The 19051-nt window shown below is 37.7% G+C and overlaps 1 protein-coding gene across 2 annotated transcripts in view; it reads left to right on the forward strand.

Annotated features, from left to right (window-relative positions):
* TTC7B (tetratricopeptide repeat domain 7B) overlaps window positions 1-19051 on the forward strand; it is a 129219-nt gene that overhangs the window by 25137 nt on the left and 85031 nt on the right. For both annotated transcript variants that reach the window (XM_009885595.1, XM_009885594.1), the window contains exons 5-7: window positions 8449-8527; window positions 10683-10855; window positions 15495-15558. In XM_009885595.1, the coding sequence (XP_009883897.1) occupies window positions 8449-8527; window positions 10683-10855; window positions 15495-15558 (316 nt within the window). The remainder of the gene's footprint in view (window positions 1-8448; window positions 8528-10682; window positions 10856-15494; window positions 15559-19051) is intronic.

The following is a 19051-nucleotide window of genomic DNA, read 5'->3' on the forward strand; positions in this document are numbered from 1 at the left end:
TGGTTCACAATTAATTTGTAGAGTATAAAAATAAAAGACAGCTTAGCAAGCATTTTCAGAATTGCCCTTGTGTGCAAAATAGGAAAGGAAGTCTTGTCCTCCGTTCTACTTTGTTTTATTGTAACAGCGTGATAGCAAATACAATAGTTGGCAATAAAAGGATAAAACACTTATTAACTGTGCTGATGAATAAGTAGCACATAAACAACTTAAAGTAGTGGAAAACGGTGTGTGTTCTTCCGATTTCAACATCTCTAGGTAACTAGCAGCAGTAGCCTCAAAATTAAGTATCTCCAGGGGTTACCATGAAAGTTAGAAAATCAGCAGAGGTTTGGTAACCTCTTGTTTTGGTTCGGTTTGGGGTTGTTTTTTTTCTTTTCTTTTCTTCTTCTCCCTTCCCTGGTTCATTTTAACTATCATTTTCCACTGTTAACGTATTGCTGTTTTCACACTGCTGTCCAATGTATTATACTTTGGCTTTTGTGTTGGATGGGAACATAGTGGCAGTGAATCCCCCTTTCCCAACTCAGCTCGATTCTTCATAGACGTGGCCCCTAGTTTGCTTTCATTGCAAAGGTGGCTCTCTATTCTTCTCACCCTTTCTCTTTTGGATGTCACCAGTGGGAGGGCTGAACCACACACAGTGCTCGGGGTTTGGCCTTGTTTGTCATTGCTCAGCACTGTCTCTGATAGTATTTGATCTGTCACTTCACATTAGCTCTTTAGATTCTGTCGAATGTTACACTTTGCATCCCAGCTGTTTTGTTGCTGCTTAAAATCTTGCATCTTATCAGAGTATACTTCCTTTATGGTTTCTGCTGCTGATTTCTGACCTTTGAATTTTTAGGACAGGTTGTAAAACCATGCCCATGTTGGTCACTCTGCTGAAGTTCTCCATGCTTTTATCATGTTTGATATTAAACTGAGTGGCCTCCTAGGTCTTCAGTTTAGTATTGTAAATGAAATCACTGGTTTGTGCTGCACATTCTTCCTTCTAGTTCTGTGGGATTTTTTGTATTTTCTTTTCAATATAGATAAAATAACTCTTTAAAGTTTATTACCATACAAATTGACTGATGTGTAATATAATATTACATATTTACCAGAGTAAATTCTTTTTACTTTATTCTCTCTGTTAACTTATTTCCTTATTAAAAACTTTCTGGCATGTTTAGCACTATTTTTTTGTGTATGATTTTCATTGTCACCATCTTAATCTACCCCCATTTCTTCCTCTGACTAGTCCTCTGCTTGAAAAGAAGAACTTGCAAAATAATAGGAGGTAAAGGGCAAGAGTTCTAATGCACTGTCTCCAGTAACTGGAGAAGTCCTTTTGTGAACCTGGTCTTTGTGCCTTGATAGTTGAATCTGGTACTTAATGTGTATACACACACACACATCATAGAATCATAGAATGGTTTAGGTTGGAAGGGACCTTAAAGATCATCGAGTTTCAACCCCCCTGCCATGGGCAGGGACACCTCCCACTAGACCAGGTGGGTCAAAGCCCTATCCAGCCTGGCCTTGAACACTTCCAGGGATGGGTCATCCACAGCTTCCCTGGGCAATTTTTTCCAGTGCCTCACCACCCTCCTAGTGAAAAATTTCTTCCTGATATCTAATTCCTTATCCACCAAATGGTCCATCCATCATATCTGTGTTTCTCCAGTTTAGAGACCAAACTTGTCAGCCATGACTTGCTCTTGGTGAAGCCATATTGGCTGTCACCGATCACCTCCTTATTTTCCAGGTACCTTAGCAGAGTTTCTAGGAGTTTCTGCTCCATGATCTTGCCAGGCACAGAGGTGAGACTGACTGGCCTGTAGTTCCCCAGGTCTTCCTTTTTTCCCCTTTTTGAAAATGGGGGCTATGTTTCCTCATTTCTAGTAAGCGGGAACTTCACCACACTGCCACAACTTTTCAAATGTAATGGATAGTGGCTTAGGAACTTCATCCGCCGGTTCCCTCAGGACCCACAGATGGATTTCATCAGGTTTCATGGACTTGTGAACCTTCAGGTTCCTTAGATGGTCTCGTACTTGATCTTCACCTACAGTGAGTGGTTCTTCAGGCTCCCAGTCCCTGCCTTTGCCTTCTGTGACTTAAGCCAGCATGGTTAGAGCCCTTGCTGATGAAGACTGAAGCAAAAAAGTCATTAGGTACCTCATTCTTCTCCATATTCTGGGTGCCCAGGTCTCCTGTTTCCTTCTGGAGGGCCCACGTCTTCCCTAGTCTTCCGTCTATCACTGACATACTTAAAGAAGTTTTTCTTGCTGCCCTGTATATAAGTGTACAGTGTGTTTTTATGTATACGCTTATATGAAAGACCATTCTGAGGAGGAGCTGAGGTGGTGGTGTCAAGAGAAGTAGTAAACAAAACGTGTAGCATCCTGACACTGTAAAGTAGACTTACCTGCTCTCATCTTCCCCATACCTACACTATTGGCATGCATTTCTCTTTTTTGCTTTTTGCTGGTTCAGATACTTGTTTGGCTCTCCTGTGGAGTCATTTCATTCTCCAAAAGAGCAGAAAACAAACAGCAAAGAAATTCCACCTTTCTGCCATTTTAGTGAGATGGATTGATTTATTGGAAGGTGTGGTAATAGCTGTTGTGGCTGTGAGAAAAGAGGTAGGATCACGTAAGTGAGATTAGGAAGATGTGAAGAAGGAGTAATGATGGAAAAGGGGAACAAACACCAAGAGAGGAGGATGGGGAGAATGAGACCTTCGTCTTTCGATAGTGAACCATAAGGTAGACTTAGCTACTGGTGGAACTTCAGTCTAGGTAGTAAGTGTCTTCATTTTGAATGCATGAATGCAAGAATTGCTGCTTGATTGGGCTGTTTCAAATCCTTGGGCTTGAGTAGCTGTAATGGCACATTGACGATGTTTCATTTATAAGCCCAAACATCAAACAAGAACCATCAAGCATGATCTTCTGTAGTGAATTCGGGGTAGCTGGGATTTTTCTTTCTGCGTGAGTTAACAATGGGTGAAACAAGAAATGCATCATGATGCTTTTTTTTTTTTTTTAATTATTTAATAAAGTGTGTGCGTTAAAAAAAGAGTAGTTTGGATTCTGGCAGGAAATAAAGGATTTTCCGCATGTAATTCAGAAAGTAATACCCAATGATAATCAATGTTTAGTGGAAATTATACGGTATTGTGAGAATATTCAAAGTATAAGTATGAAAGGAAGAGAGGGAAACCTGAGAGGGAAAACAGAACTGTCTGAAGTTGCAACTGTGTTGCCTTTTGGAAATAGATATCTAAACCTTACCAGGAAGTTTGCTTAAGGTGACTTGGATTGCATTAGATCCATTATTTTTCTAACTGTGGATAAAATTATGCTCTCCCACCCCCTTAAACGTGAGGGAAAACAGACACAGACATTAGTCACAACCATTTGAAGCATCATCAGTTGTACAGAAGACTTAGCATTGTCCGTTTGGTCAGACCTTTAATAAACTTATTGCAGAAAGCCATAGAATTTCAGACCTTTTTCATTTTATTTTCTTTTTTAAACACACCTTTGTAGGGCTATATAAAGCAATTGCTCCAGTATGGTAAACAGCATGGCTCAGTATGAGAATGTTGTTCTGTTACTCTGAAAGAGTTAGTCTCTTGATTTGACAAATTTCTTGCTTTTTGCTTATATAGTAACTTGATTCAATGTAAAATAATTTCTGGTCTTAATACTGTGTAGATTACTCTTAATTGGCTGAAAGTTATTAGCTAGTATATCAAATTAAATCATAGTTATAATTTTTTTGTAAACACGTCAGTCATACTGAAGTAACTGAAATGCCACTGTTCTGACTGGCATGTGCATCAATAGTTTTGCCTGCCCTTACTCCTTGCTTTTAAAACAAATATCTTTCTTTTCTTTGCTATTTGAATTCTTGGTAGAAAACTCCAAACTTTAAAGCTTAAAATGTACCACTGAGTTTACAAACATTGCATTTCTTTTTCTGTATATAAAGAGAGAAATAGAGAGAGAACATGCATTTGGTAAGTGGGCTTAATTCCAAAAGCAACTTCTGTTTCATCACTTTGATAAGGCAGTCTAGATTTCATTGTTCTTGTTTTTTTTCTGTTTAAAACATGAGTATCTTTTAAATGAGCTACAGTAAACCTCGGTAATGAGGTAAGTTAGGCTAGTGTAAGTAACTTAGCCTGTTCGCTGACATGGCTCTGGATGTACTTTTCTCTCTTAAATGGGAGAAGTACGGACCCAATTGTGAGGCAGGTGAGGTTTATTCTAAACTCACTAAGCAAGAATTTATTCTAATTCCACGTTTAATCTATAAAAGACAATGTTAGACTAAATATTTGGGGTTTTTAATTGATAAGCATAAGGGAAATGCCTGACAAACAAAGCCATTCTCACTGCTGGAGAAGACATTATCAAAATATGCTGTAAATACAAAGTAAATTAATCTTATCAACCTTTCTGGGGTTAAATTTAAAACACTTCTTTTGTAGCCTGTTTTGAGTATATTGTGATTAGATCTCACTCCCTTTCTTATATGGAACAGTGTTTGATTTTTTTTATCCTAACAACTTTTAAATATAGACTTATGCTCATTGAATGATTTTTTTCACTCTACCTTTTTTTCATGTGTGTATGTTTAAAAACACAAAGATAAGAAGTATTTGTCTGGGGTGTGAGATTTATCTGGACACCTAATGACAAAGCACTGTGTTGTCTCATGCCAAACATGCTCTTTTTAACCTAAGAGTCTTCTTGGTGGTGATGGTGACAAATATGTTTGTGCCAAAAGTTTGCTATTGCTGGGCTGTATGCTTATATTCAGGTCTTCTAATTCTGCATTGGAATTCTGTCCTTACTGCCCCTTAATTTTCTTCCTGCACTTGCTTTGTATCATATCTACAGTTAGTGATTTCTCTTTCTCTGTTTAGGACTGAGCACCTTTCCATAGATGCAGTTAAAATATTTTCATTGTTCTAAACAGAAATGCTGCCTGAAGTTTTCAAAGGAGCATAAAAGTTGATCTTGCACCAGAATAAGTAATTAGGCTTTAATATAAATTGTTGAGGTTTAGGGTGCAAATACATAGACAAAAAGATGCGAATTAGCCCTAAGGGCATCAGGCTGTATCGACTTCAAACAGTAGATTGTAACTCTAAATCTTGGTTCTCAGTCTTTAACTTGCTACTTAAAGAGTCAAAGGTAGTGGGCCTTTTTCTTGTAAATTTAAAGCGGCAAACATTTTGATTAGTCATTAAAAACTAGGAAGATACAATTCAAAGGGCTTGACTCAAACATGTTCTGATGGCAGGTAGTCATGTAAACACAGGCATACGTAAATAGCAGTGTCTATCTGTGGGCTGTCTTTGTCTTGTCTGAAATTACTGAAAATGTGTCACTTCTGAGTGCATGTTAATGTACCTTAGAATTCCTTGTCTTGAGAGGGAAGGGATCTCAAAGTCATTTACAGACACTGTGGGATGTTGTTTTCTAAGTTAACCTGCCCTTTTGCTCTGGCATTCGATCAGCGCAGGCGGAACTGCTAACGTGAAGGCACATCGTAGTGAAAAGCAGGTAAAAGTCGTGTGCTTCCTAGGCCAGGCAGGAAAAGTATGTGCCAGAATAGCCGCCACCCTCTTCTCCCCAATGTTACAAACTGTTGACAAATACAGGAAATGTACTTTGCTAGAAGCAGTGCAGTGATCTGCCATATTGTTCATGGTGAATTTTGCTTCATTACTTCTCTTTCAAAGCATTTAACTCAATTTTTGGGTGATTTAGATTGCAGTTTTGAAGTGTATTTTATTTTAATATACTTCATGTAGAAGATACTCAACAAATCTGTATTGTATTTGTGTTTAGTTGTGCAGTGGATCAGTGTTAAATGCTTTATGAAGCAAAAAATAATTCTGTATTTTTACGTTGGTTTTTTTCTTGTACAATCTTACTGCTTTTTCCATGATACAGTAGAACTTCAGTCACAAGTTTCAGTCCCTTGCAGATGCTTATAAAAATGTAATAGGTAGCTAATAACAACCTGTCATGAAGTTCATAAGGACTTTTAAAAGTTGCATACTTTTTCATAAAGTATTTTGTTTGTTCTTGTAACACATCAAAAGACAAACTTAATATGGAAAAAAATACTAATTCCTAAAATTTCACAAAGATTTAAATGATTGTGATTTGAAGTTCTACTACATAATATATGTTTCATCTGTACTGGGAAATAAGTGTTTCAAGCTGACAAGCTCTTGGTCTTTTTTGACAATTTTGCAGTTCTTTGGCAAATCTGTCCTTTTTTTTTTTTTTAATCTTGTTATAAGGACACACCTGTGACTTTGCAATATGGTCTTTGAGAGAAAGCTCCATTCATGAGAAATATGCACTTAGAGCAGAGGACTTAAAGCTGGGATTCCAGTGGTCTGATTTTGGCTCTGTAAAATATTTGGCATGTGGTATTACTGAATGGTATGTGTTTTGGCTTTCCAAAGGTGCTGGAGGTATCGAGCTTCCATTGAGTTCAGAGGTTTTCTTAAAATTTGGCCGACTTTCTGTACTTACTTCATTAGTATTTGAAGTTGGTGCAGTATTCATTAGCTGTTAAGAGGCCTGCCTGTGTGAAATGTATAAAGAAATATAATCTTTCATGCAGTTGTTTCCACGTTAGATGTATACACAAGATTAATTGTCTTTAAAACATACGAACTGGTCACTCTATAGTCAAGCTCTGCTGTAATACGTGGACTTTTTACAAACAATCATTATTTCTTGTGTGACTGGTGATTATTTCTTTTTAACCAATTGGTGGCTTACTTTGACATAACTTTCAACCTGTACATACAGGTTTTGTCATTTGGAAATGCCAATTCTTTTTAAATGAACTTTTATATAAAAGTGTTTTAGAAGGTGAACTTCTGCCAGTTTTAAAATGTCTGTCTGTGCTGGAGACTAAAGTTTCTGAAATACACTGATAATCCTTTATTATATAAAACAGAACAGACATTACCTCAATCGTGTAATCTGAAGAGTAAAATAAATTAGTAGGTCTCTAGAGAGTGATAAGAGTTCTATAGCAAGATCTCTTGCATCAAACACTCTGCTTTCAGGTATTCTGCAACTAGGTTTAAAGAAAAGTATCTGTGTGAAAATGCTGGCCTTTTTTGAATTTGTACAACGTTGCAATTCAAAAGACCAGTATTTTAAATATATTTGTAAACAAAGACATCAGAGTAAGGAATGCAATTTCAACATTAGGTTTATAGTGCAGTGCAATAGTGCTTTACTTAGAAAACGCTCACAGAATATGTAATATTTCTTTTGGCTTTTGAGCCTGTATTAGGTAGTTATGCAACTTGCACATAAAATCACATCTTAAGATAATACAACTACATGACATAACAGCAATGATTTAACACAAACCACCATTTTGATCCAAATAATTTTGTTTGGCAACTAAACTTCAAATAGTGAAATGACTGTCCTGTGTTACATGTTGAGGTTGCAGAATTCAGTAGTTCAGCTCAGCAAAAAGCCAAGCCAGTCCTTCACCCGTTCCAAGACAAGCTGTATTAATATAAAATAAAATATTCTCAACTGCTTTCAAGTGCAATAAAAAAAACAGGTAACTGAGATAACTGATACATGATGAGAAAAAGATAAAGCTGTAAGACCATCCAAAATAATCTATTGATTGAGAAGAAAGTTCGGACCTGCTAAAATTTTTGGTATGAAGGATGCCTCCTCTCTGAGGATCTTGAATCTCCTCAAAAGCTGTTTAAGCAGCAAAAGTGGAAGAAGCATAGACGAAGAAACTTTGAGTTGTAGAAGCCACACCACAAGCCAGCTGGAGTCAAGAACAGAACACTGATCCCCGTGTCCTCTTCTGGCCACACAGTGGGCCTTTTGCTGTGTTTGTGCTCCTTCCTCTCTGAAAAGGAATTTAAAATTTTACATTCCTTTCACTGAGGATTACAATATTTACTCCTTTTTTTTTTTTTTTTATTTCCGTATTTTAAGGTGTCAAGAGGCAGCTAAAATGGAATATTTGGGTTTGGTTTTTTTCCCCAAAGTTTAGACTTTGAAGCCTCATGTAATTGAAAACTAAAACCGTTGTAGTAGTGAGACCAACTTCACTTTTGTTTTTTTTTGCCTTTTGGGGGTGCCATTTCTTACACTTTTCCTTGCTTTCTCTTGAACTATCTACCAATCATGCAAATGTGGGTTGTTGTTTTTTTGGTTTTTTTTTTCTTCAATAAACTGACAGGGAATGTTGTTATAGTAATCAGTGGTGGGGTTCCCAGATGTAAATATATATATATATCTATCTCACACAAAGGCGATGATGATATGCAGGGGAAAAAATGATAGCATGGATTTTAACAACTTTATTGAGTAATATGTTAAGGTGCTACTACATCCAAGTTGGAATACTGTCAAATTCTATGTTTATCTACAGGAACTTGACAAGAGGAGTTGGTAGATTTAGAGAGTTACTAAGAGCTGTTGAAACAAGAACTACACAAAATCTGCGAATGGTAAGTTATATTAAACCATATTCCTATTGCAGCATCTGAATTTTAGTTGGCAGGTAAAGTATAAATATAGTGGATCAGTTAAAAACAAATGATCTGATACACAGCATATTGATCAGCATGTTATCCACCACTTTATAAAGTTGTATTTCCTGGCTTAAGTGAATGATTAAAAAAAAGGGAATGTTTGATACCCAGTCTCTCCCCTATTTCTCTTTCCTTTTTGTGGCTATGGTTAAAACCTGATTGTTCTGATCATACTTTCAACTTTAATCATTATTGCCCTATTTATGACTTACTATAGTTTCACAAGGGTGGCGTTTCACGTTTTTGTAATGTAATGGGAGTGAGGACAGAGTGCAGTGACTTTGTGTGTGTTCTATTAAGTTGGAAGTTATGAAGTTGTTATTTCTTTATTTTTGTGATAAAACCTTTTAAAGGAAAACAATGAAAGCAGAATCATGAAGATTTATTTATATTGTGTTAAAATAAACCTTTACTAAAAGTGATATACCTTTTTTGCATCTTTTATATATTGAAAGGATAAGGCTTATTTGTATCTTTTGCTCTAATATAATGATTTTCAAAATGTCCTAGATTAGTTTCCTAATACTAGGCCTTTAAAACTTCCAAAGTACTAATAAGGAAGGTAATTCGTTTCCTAATTCGCTTAATAACTGATTCCTAGTGAGGATATTAAAATTATTAAATAATGGACTTTCAATGGAGAGGGATAATATTGCAAGCTTTAATCCAATAAAAGATGAAGTGCTTCTTACGGTATAGGAGTTAAGGTGGAAGGTGCAGATCATATGGTGCTGTCCATGGCTTAAACATCTGTTGCTGGGAAATACTGCCATTTCTGATGCAAATGTAGATCTTGCCTTCGTTCTACTGCCCTGGTACCAATTTCTGAGTTTCATCATCGTGAGGTATAGTTGTGCAGCCTGTATGCACATGTATTAAACATTAAAGAGGAGATCAACCTGGTAGTTATGGATTATAGGATGACTTCAAAGCTTTAAATTAATATTACTTACAAAAATATTATTTAAGTAAATATTTCTAGACTTAAATATGTGGTGTTAAGAATAGTTGATCAAAATAAACCTTTTCATGCTGATCTACAAGCCCCTTTCCGTCTTATTGAGCCTTACCAACAGTGAGCAGCGAACATCAACATCTTCAAGCACAAGTTGTCAGAAGGCCCAGTCAGTTGGGGTTTGGACTATAACTGTCTGTGGTAGATTGACCTTTGATGGCTGCCAGATGCCCACCGAGCTGTGTCTCACTCCCTTTTGTCAACACAAGGGAGAAAAAATCAGATAGAAAAGGTTGTGGGTCGAGGAGAGGACAGGGAGTTTGTTTACAAGTTACTGCCACAGGCAAAACAGACTTGACTTGGGGAAAATTAATTTATAGTCAATTAAAAGAGAGTGGGATGGTGAGAAACAAAGACAAAAACTAAAACACCTTCCTCCCACCCCCTTTCCCCAGGTTCAACTTCGGTCCTTCATTCCTGACTCTTCTACCTCCTCTCCCTACCCTCCCACTCCCTGAGTGGTGCTCAGGGGGTGGAGGGTTGTGGTGTGTCCATAACAGTTCCTCTCTGCTGATCCTTACTCCTCACGCTTTTCCCCTTCTCCAGTGTGGGGTCCCTCCCATGGGCTGCAGTTCCTTCAGGGAATATCAGTCTGCTCCACTGTGGTCTTCTCAGCAAGCTGTAGTGTGGACATCTGCTCCACTGTGGTCCTCTCCACAGACCACAGGGAAGTATCTGCTCCACTGTTATCTCTCCCACAGAAACATCTGCTCCAGGCATGGCGAGGCAGTAGAGGTTATTGAGCACAAAATATCTCAAAATATGCCTGGATATGCTCCACTCTTAAGAGCAATGGCTGGGGTTGTTGATACTTCAGAAGTATTTGGATTTAACTGATAGAATTGAAAAATTGTTTCTTGTTGCCATTTTTTTTCCTTTGTGCTTAGAGACTTGACCTGGGTACTTGTACCCTTCAAACAGCAGTATGCCTGGGTTTTTGGATGTTTTAAAAGAACAGATAATATATTCTACATGACGGTCTTCATTAGGAACAGTCCAAGCGTTTCTGAAGAGTTTGTATTCAGCATTTCTAAGGAAAATCTTTCACTTTTACAGACAATAGCAAGACAACTGGCTGAAATTTTGTTACGAGGCATGTGTGAACAGAGTTATTGGAATCCACTGGAAGATCCCCCTCACCAGTCACCACTAGATGATCCACTTCGAAAAGGTTCAAATACTAAGAATTACGCACTCAGTAGAAGACCGCGGGTATACACTGGAGAAAAGTATGACTGAGTTTATACCTCTCTTGTTTCTATAATTGCAATTGTTACCAAGTGCACTGGGTAATTTAGTTTATATTTTTGAAAATGTAGAAGGAATTGGGCAATGCAAATGGGAACGTTTCCTATGCTGTGTGTGTATGTATGTATACATGTGTATATATATTCCCTGAAGAGAACTAGGGAAGCAACATCCTCCTCCAAGCAGAAGTTTGCGCTGTAGGCATGAGACCTTTTGTTCTCTATTCTCAAAATATTTTTTTTTTGTCCTATACTGGGGTATATGGTAGAGTCAATATCTCTTCCTTATACCTGGGATACAAAAGAAAACATGAACTGGGTGGCAAATCTGAGACTGCACATTTTAGAAGTTGCATGCTGTTTCTAGACCTCTATTCTGCTTTATTGTAGAAAGGAGAGAGTTAGCAATACAGAGATTCAAATTCATCCCTGAAACATTATGAACAACCAAAACATATCCAGCAGTTTCAAAGGTAGTTTATTTCCCAAGGCAGTTACCTTTGAATCTTCTCAGGTTAGTTTTGGCATTCTCTATGATGCCACGTTTTTGTTGAGTTCTGCTTTTTTATTGATTCAGATAAGTGGTATGCTATGGATCATTTTTGTGTAGCGTATCCCGTGGTTAATTCTAGAGTAGCTTTGGTGTGTGTCTATTCCTTCTTGAAAATGCACAGGGGTTTTTCAAAACCATCACCATTTGTATTAGTATTAATGTGGATAGCCATTTCCTTGAATTTGAATTTTTTCTTAAAAGCTAATAGCTTGTTGTTTGTTTGTATCTGATCAAATTATAAATGGTTTCTAAGGTAAATTTGTTTTCCTTAGACACACTCTGACAATACCAAAAATACATATTGACAAAATTTTGCACTTTATTACAGTTCTTGGGTGTAGCTTACTGCCTGAAAGTAATGTATACTGGTGAAATTGTAGCCATTTGGCACTGTCTTTTTTTAATTTATTTTTTATGTCATTGATACTAAGTTTGATCTGATGAAACTTTGTTGCATGCTTGTTTTACATAGTCTGCAACCTTTGCACTGCTCTACTTGTATTCTACACACAAGTCCTTGTGGGATCTTGTATTTTATATATAAATATTTAATATATTCAACAACTATTGCTTGCTTGTTTTGATACGTGCTGGGAAGTGCTGTGAGCCAGAGAACTGAGAAATAGATTGTAGCACTGGAGGTAATGATTTAGCCAAGGCTGTGATTTGCTGTAGAAGAACAGTGCTACGTAATGCAGATGGAGAAGATTGAAATTCTGTTTAAACTTAAGAAAAAAAAAAATTACTGAAGGCTTTGTGGAGTCTGGAGAATATTACTGGACATACTCAAAATCCAACTGGACATGGTCCTGAGCAACGTGCCACTTGACCTTGCTTTGAGTGGAGGGGCTATACTAGGCAATCCACAGGCACCCCCCTCCAACCTCAACTATTCTGTCATTCTGTAAAATCAGTGTGATCTGGGAATCTCTTTTGAGGAGACTGTTGTCTGTTTTGTATGAAATTTCTGACCCTTTTTCTCCAAAGAAGTATTTTATTTTATCTTTTTACTATTGTTGCCCAGCTGCATTAAAATGCAGGCATTGTGAGTTTTTTAATTTCAGTCTTTCTGACTATGTCTAGGATGTGAAGCCATTAAAAAAACGGTCTTTTGAGCTTTAGGAAAAGATGCAGGCATACAGTTGAATATTCAATTTGCCAAAACAACTACTGTGTTTCCCTGCAAGTACATAATTAACAAACTGTACATGCAGACAACCTTTTTGGTAAAAAAGAAATACCTGGTTTGTGGATCACTGTTGATCACTTGATCACTGGACTTGAAAAGTATGCACTTATTGCCCAAACACGAGGAAATCTCTTTTATGCAGTCACACATTTTCTCATTCAAAATGGTACTTGGTTTCACACAGCAAATCCTGAAGAACAGGCTGTTCCTCTCCTATAGTATTATTATATATATAGCCTTATTAATTAATATGAAAGCTTTTTTCCATAATGTGACCTTGCTATGCAAAAAGAGTCTGCTTTTATGGTAGATTGCGTAGAGAAGTAGTCCTACCTTAAATCCTGAAGAAAAGTTTTGGCTTAGTTTTCACAGTATATTGTTACATAAAATACTGTCATACTGCAGGCATTTGAGTTGTTTAGCGGCATTTATTGCAGATTTCCATTATTGAATACTTTATACAGTAGCAAGCCCACAAAATTATGGTGTCTTTATTACTAGCAAGTAGAATGGCCCTTATTTTCAAAGATTTCTAGCAATTCTCCCTCCTTGGTCCGGAATACTTATATCAGGTTTCTCAGGCTCACCAGGGTCAGTCTCCCAGACTTATGTTCTTCATTCTCAACTCATCCTTTGGTAGAAACATGCCTCCTAGCAAAAGTGGGGCTTCATTTAGTGTGAACTTCTTGTTCTTGGGACATGCAAGCGAGGAGTTCCACAATTTCAACAGAGCATGTAATTAAGTTATTTTCTTCCATCACATCAGAGTGATTAATACCAGATCAGATAAAACATGTCTAGCCAAGTGTCTCATCTCCAGCAGTGATTGAAAGTAAGTACCTAAGACAATGAATAGCAAGACAGACATGTAGGAAACTTCCTACTAGGTGTTCATCTGACCAACTGCTCTGAGTCTGAGACGTACTGTTACGTTGCCTGATATGTTAAGTAACTGCATTGTGTTCTTTTGAGGATAGAGAATGTGACTTGGCTGATATGATTTATGATTTTGTACATCTCTGTGTTACTGCCTCTTCATTTTTCTTTATCCTCAGTTGAAGAACTGTTAAACTTTTTGGTTTGCCTTTGGTTGGTAGCCATTTCATGCTTCTAGTTGCCTCTTTTGCTCTGCCCTGTTTCCTTGGAATTACTTTACTCCTATGCCTGTGTCTGTCAGGAGACACAGAAAATGTCTGAGGTCAGTCAGCTAAACTGAGCTTTTCGCATACACAGGTCAAAAAAATTTCCCAGTAATTTCTGCATGAAGAGGATCTTCACTGTTTTAAGCAAACATCAGCTTGTTCACCAAAGTATATTCGAAGTTGTAGGAAAAAATAATGTTTGCTTTTGTTTTGATAAGTGACTTCTTAGTAGTTCTCTTTGGGGCAGCTTCCCTTTTTTCTCTGAAAAAAAGTAATTTCTCCAGTAGCTATTTCCAGTCGTTATTCTGCTTTCTGGGAACCATTGCCAGTTGGTCAGGTTAAATCTACTTCCAGGTTGCTAAATTCTGCATTGAAGACTGGATAGGTAAACAGGGAGCTCTGGTGCTTCCTCTTCACTCCTCATTCCCTGTCCTGGGTGGCTCTTATTCATGAGTAACTGCGTTTTGAAATTTCTTGGTTATGTGAAAACAAAAGCATCTCCTAAGATATAGAATACTCTTAAAAATCTGGTAAGCAACTTGCATTGATTAAAAAATAAAAATCCAACGACAAAACAATTGCCGTGGGGTCTTAGCTGCTGTAAAACATTCACAACGTTGGTTTCAAACCGCCTGGAGTTCAGATGTGCTTTAGTTTCCATTTTCTTTCAGGCATTTAATTAGTGCTTAAATTTCGACTGCATTTAAAAGAAAACAACAAACAAAACAAAAACAAAACAAAAACACACAGAAGATGTTTGAGGCTCAGACAAGTTTTGTTTCCTGTTTGTAATTTATTCTAGTTAAAGCACCTTTAGGATTATAGGAATTGCTTATTAACAACAAGAAATTATTTTCTATATTTAAACAGTTAATTGTGGAACTATTGGACTGAATTAACAGGAAATAGTACTTGTGCTAATTCAGAAACAGTTTAAAGAAGGAAATCTGAGGAGTGAAAACAGTCACTGGTTGAAGTTTTTGTGTGCGCGCGTGTGAGAGAATGAATGAATTCCTACCAGTCATGTACCTGATGCAGATTACTGTTGTCTGTCCACCAGCATAGAAAAGTATTCGGAAAACATGCAGTGTTCAGAGAAAGCAGTAAAGTTTGCAAACTAATCCTATGCAAACCTTCAGTATTAAATCATGAGGAAGTGTACTTCATTAAAAGCAAATATTTTAACTGCTTGGAAGTAGCAGTGGTTATGGCAAGCAAGCAGACATTGTCATGGCTCTGTTTAAAAATATTCACAGCTATTGAATGAATCAGAAAAACAATTCTCAAGCATATCTAATGAAAGACTAAGAAGTATTAATCCACATATTGCCTGAAAGACAAAAGCTACTTTGTTCTTCTGAGACAGTTTCTTATTGCCAACCTTTGAATCAGTGATGTAGATTCAGCTCATATAGGTTAGGTGCCAGAGGCTAGTTAAACTATGGGCACAGTTTTTACAGTTGTCAAATTATGTGCAATTTTGGGATGTTTGAACGTGTTCAACTCTGACAGCTGTGGTGGTGGTGTTCTCTTACTGTGTGTGGCCATCTTTTCTGAAATGCAAATTTAGAGCATTGCAAAGAAATGCATTTTAACCAATCGTTTTTCTATGCAAGTTACCCTCTGTTCTCTTTTCTGGAAATTTTCCAGTTTTTACAGCACTCTTTCTATATTTGTGTAAGCTACTCCTGAAAGTAACATGTTCTGCTTAAATAATTAAATTCTCGTTTTGAACAGCATCTTTTGTCCACAAGAAAATACAGAAGAAGCCTTACTGTTGCTGCTTATTAGTGAATCTATGGTAGGTAAAATAGAGCAAATGTGCGTGTTCTGTTCTGTGTGTATTTTTCTTGTGTTGGTTTTTTTTTTTAATGAAAATAGAACTTTTTTGTCATGCCTTACTTTGACTTGTGTTTTATTTTCTGTTAGGAAAGCAGGCAGTTACTTCTGAAACTCAAGGCAGCAAGATGAGGTCTGCAAGTGTTATGAATAGGAGTTTTTCTTCTTTAGAGTGGCTGAACCTAGCCTCCTTCTTAACCATAGGCAGGTGAACACAAAGCCAGGTCTTTCATGTGGCATCACTTGTCAGTATGAGACACTGTTACACCAGCTGGTTGCCATTCAGGCAGACTCAAAATGTAAGTTATTTTTGTTGTAAAAAAACAAATCAAAGACTACTAGGTGAGCATAATAAACATAGCCCAAAAGTATTTTCCATTGTGCATTAAACCTCAGATGTCACTCAAATTTGTAAATTATTTTTAAAGATACTGGCATTCAGCCTTTGCTGCTGGTTTTTGGTTTTGTTTTCTTTTTAATGTCCTTATTCTCTCAATAGGTGATTCCTTTCAATTGCCTACTTGTGGCTTTTATAAGCCTTTCATATTTTCCTCTAGTATGATTTTACTAGTCATCTATCAACTGCTGTGTACTGACATTCTCATACCAGGTCTGTTATATGTTCCTAAATGGCAGAAATGAAAAGCTGAAGCTGGAATTTTTGCTGTTTTTCTAACTGTAGGGGTGGAACCTCTAGAATCTGAGGTATCATATAGTAGTCTGTCTCACCGCACATCAATGAGACTTAGTCTTTTAAGTTCTATAGGTGATTCAAATGCTTTCATGCTCTGGCATAACTTCTGTTTTGATACAGTTAAACAGGATCAGAACATTTTAGTGAACGTTTTCCTATGTGGACTATTTTAAAGTGGCAAACATTTATATTGTAGTGCCAACTACTTTTCTCATTTCTAGTGATATGCCTTGCAATGTTCATGATGTAATCTGTCACCAGAAAACAACTGAGCAAACATTTCCCTATATAATGTGTTTGTTTTGCTGCAGTATATACTTACCACTGAAAGGTGCCGCCTGTGCCTCTGTAAGGTGCCTGAGCAGCTTGTGGAGATACACAGAATTCTGATGAGAACTGTGGTCATGGTGTGATGTGGAAGCACTCCCAGTTATGCAGGATCCGACTACTGATTATTGCATTTGCATGTGTACTTCCTAGCATCTCAGCATTAAGAAGCCAAAAAACAAATTAAAACCACTGCCCTGTTAAGTCTCATTTCAGGTTCCTTACAGATTTTCCTTTGTGAATTAGATCTGCCTAATTATATCAAATGTTTGTCAATGTAGAGCATATACCCTTAGCAAACTTTCAATATTTTTTTTCTTTATAAGTAATTATTGCAGGTTATCCGAGGCAAAAGAGTTTGTTTGGAGGAGTATAAAATCTTTCACATGATTGACTGACTTTGGCTAAATCATTTGTTCAAATTAGTTTTGGAGGGGGAAAAGGGGAAGATTGAGCATGAAAATACTCATCACTACAAACTTTTTTCTGAGAGTTGAAAGCTGTTACTTCAGATCCAGTGCATGCTAACTTTCTAGCTGTAGTAGTTATGAAGTAGTATGTGATTTATGATTTTGAAGCCAGTATTTGGGGAAGAAATGAGAAGTTACAGAAGATTGAGTAGTCATTGGTGTTTTGAGACAGTATAGTGTTATTGAAGTATATGATCCCTTCCTTGCATTGTCTGTGAATTTGTAAAAACACAGATAAGGTGTCAAGACTTCTGTCCTTCAAGAACTTATTCAAGTAAATATTGGAAAACAGAGTGAGGATCTGACATAAGTAGCATTTGGTGTAAGTAAAAGTAATCAAATCACTGTATATACACCAGCCCTAAATCATACTGCTAGTTTCAGGGAAGTGGTGCACTATGACATCATAGCTTCTTTTTTGGATTAGATCTCGTGCAACATATATCCAGAAAATTGAATCTTGCTAGTGGATTACAAACGCTACTTTTGTGTTACTGTGAGTTTCCTTAATTTCCAAATTCAGAAAGGATGCTTTAAGTAAGATTTAACTTGTAATATTTATGAAAGAAATGCTCTGGGAAAGATAGTTCTGTACTTTTCAAGTGTTCTAATTCTCTTATAGATACATTTTAGAGTACAAAACATCTCTTTTCGCCACATGACTTTAGCTATAGTGTATTGTCATGCCTAATGAGGAAAGTCGGCAGCAAGTCTGGCATCACTTACTCTAAGACGTCCTTGTGTTCTGGCTGTTACACTTGCAAATTATAGACCAGCCTTTCCTTACCTAGGCAAGAATGAGTAGAAAGGTGGGATATGAAGGACTGACATCTTCACATTACAGCGCGTGTACATGTTGCTGCATATCAGCTGAGCTGCGGTAACAGAATCACAGAATGATTGGGTTTGGAAGGAATTTCTGGAGGTCGTTTTGTCCAACCACCCCTACTCAAGCAGGGCCACCTGGAGCAGGCTGAGTTTGTGTCCAGATGTCTTTTGAATATCTCCAAGGAGGGAGACTCCACAACCTCTCTGGACAACCTGTACCAGTGCTCAGTCACCCTCACAGTAAAAAAAGTGTTTCTTGATGGTAAGGGGGAACCTCTTGTGTTTCAGTTTGTGCCCACTGCTTCTGGTCCTGTCACTGGGCACCACTGAAAAGAGCCTGGCTTCATTTTCTTTGTACCCTCCCTTCAGGTATTTGTACACATTGATAAGGTTCCCCACTGAGCATTCTATTCTCCCAGCTGAAGAGTCCCAGCCCTCTCAGTCTTTCCTCATGGCAGAGATACTCCAGTCCCTTATTCATCCTAGTGGTCGTTTCCACTTCGGTCTTCAGAAGCTCCATATCTCTTTTGTACTGGGGAGCCCAGAATTGGACCCAGTACTGCAGGTGTGGCCTCACCAGTGCTGAATGGAGGGGAATGATTGCCTCCCTCGACCTGCTGGCAACACTCCTCATGCAGCTCGGGATACCACTAGCCTTCTTTGTAGCAAGGGCAAGTTGCTGGCTCCTGCTCAACTTGGTGTCCACCAGGACCCCCAGCTCCTTTTCTGCCAAGCTGCTTTCCAGGCTGGGTGGCCCCCAGCATGTACTGGTGTTTCAGGTAGTTCCTTCCCAGGTGCAGGACGTTGCACTTCCAAGTCTTTGTCTAAGCCTTTGATGACCTTCCTGTCAGCTCATTCCTCCAGTCAGTTGAGTGTCCCTCTGGATGGCAGCATAGCTCTTTGGCATATCAGTTCCTCCTCGTAGTTCTCAATCATCAGCAAACATGCTGAGGGTACCCTCTGCCCCATCATCTAATGAAGATTTTGTCTCTGGGATACACCACTAGTTACTGTCCTCCAACTAGACTTTGGTTCACTGATCACCACCTCCTAAGCTCAGCCTTATGCGCTATTCTTAGCCAATGGTAAAATGGGTGAGCATATCCTTTCTTCCACTGTGGGTGAACGAAGTTATA

The sequence above is a fragment of the Charadrius vociferus genome, unplaced genomic scaffold (genome assembly GCF_000708025.1).
Source record: "Charadrius vociferus isolate BGI_N301 unplaced genomic scaffold, ASM70802v2 scaffold355, whole genome shotgun sequence".
Lineage (NCBI taxonomy): Eukaryota > Metazoa > Chordata > Aves > Charadriiformes > Charadriidae > Charadrius > Charadrius vociferus.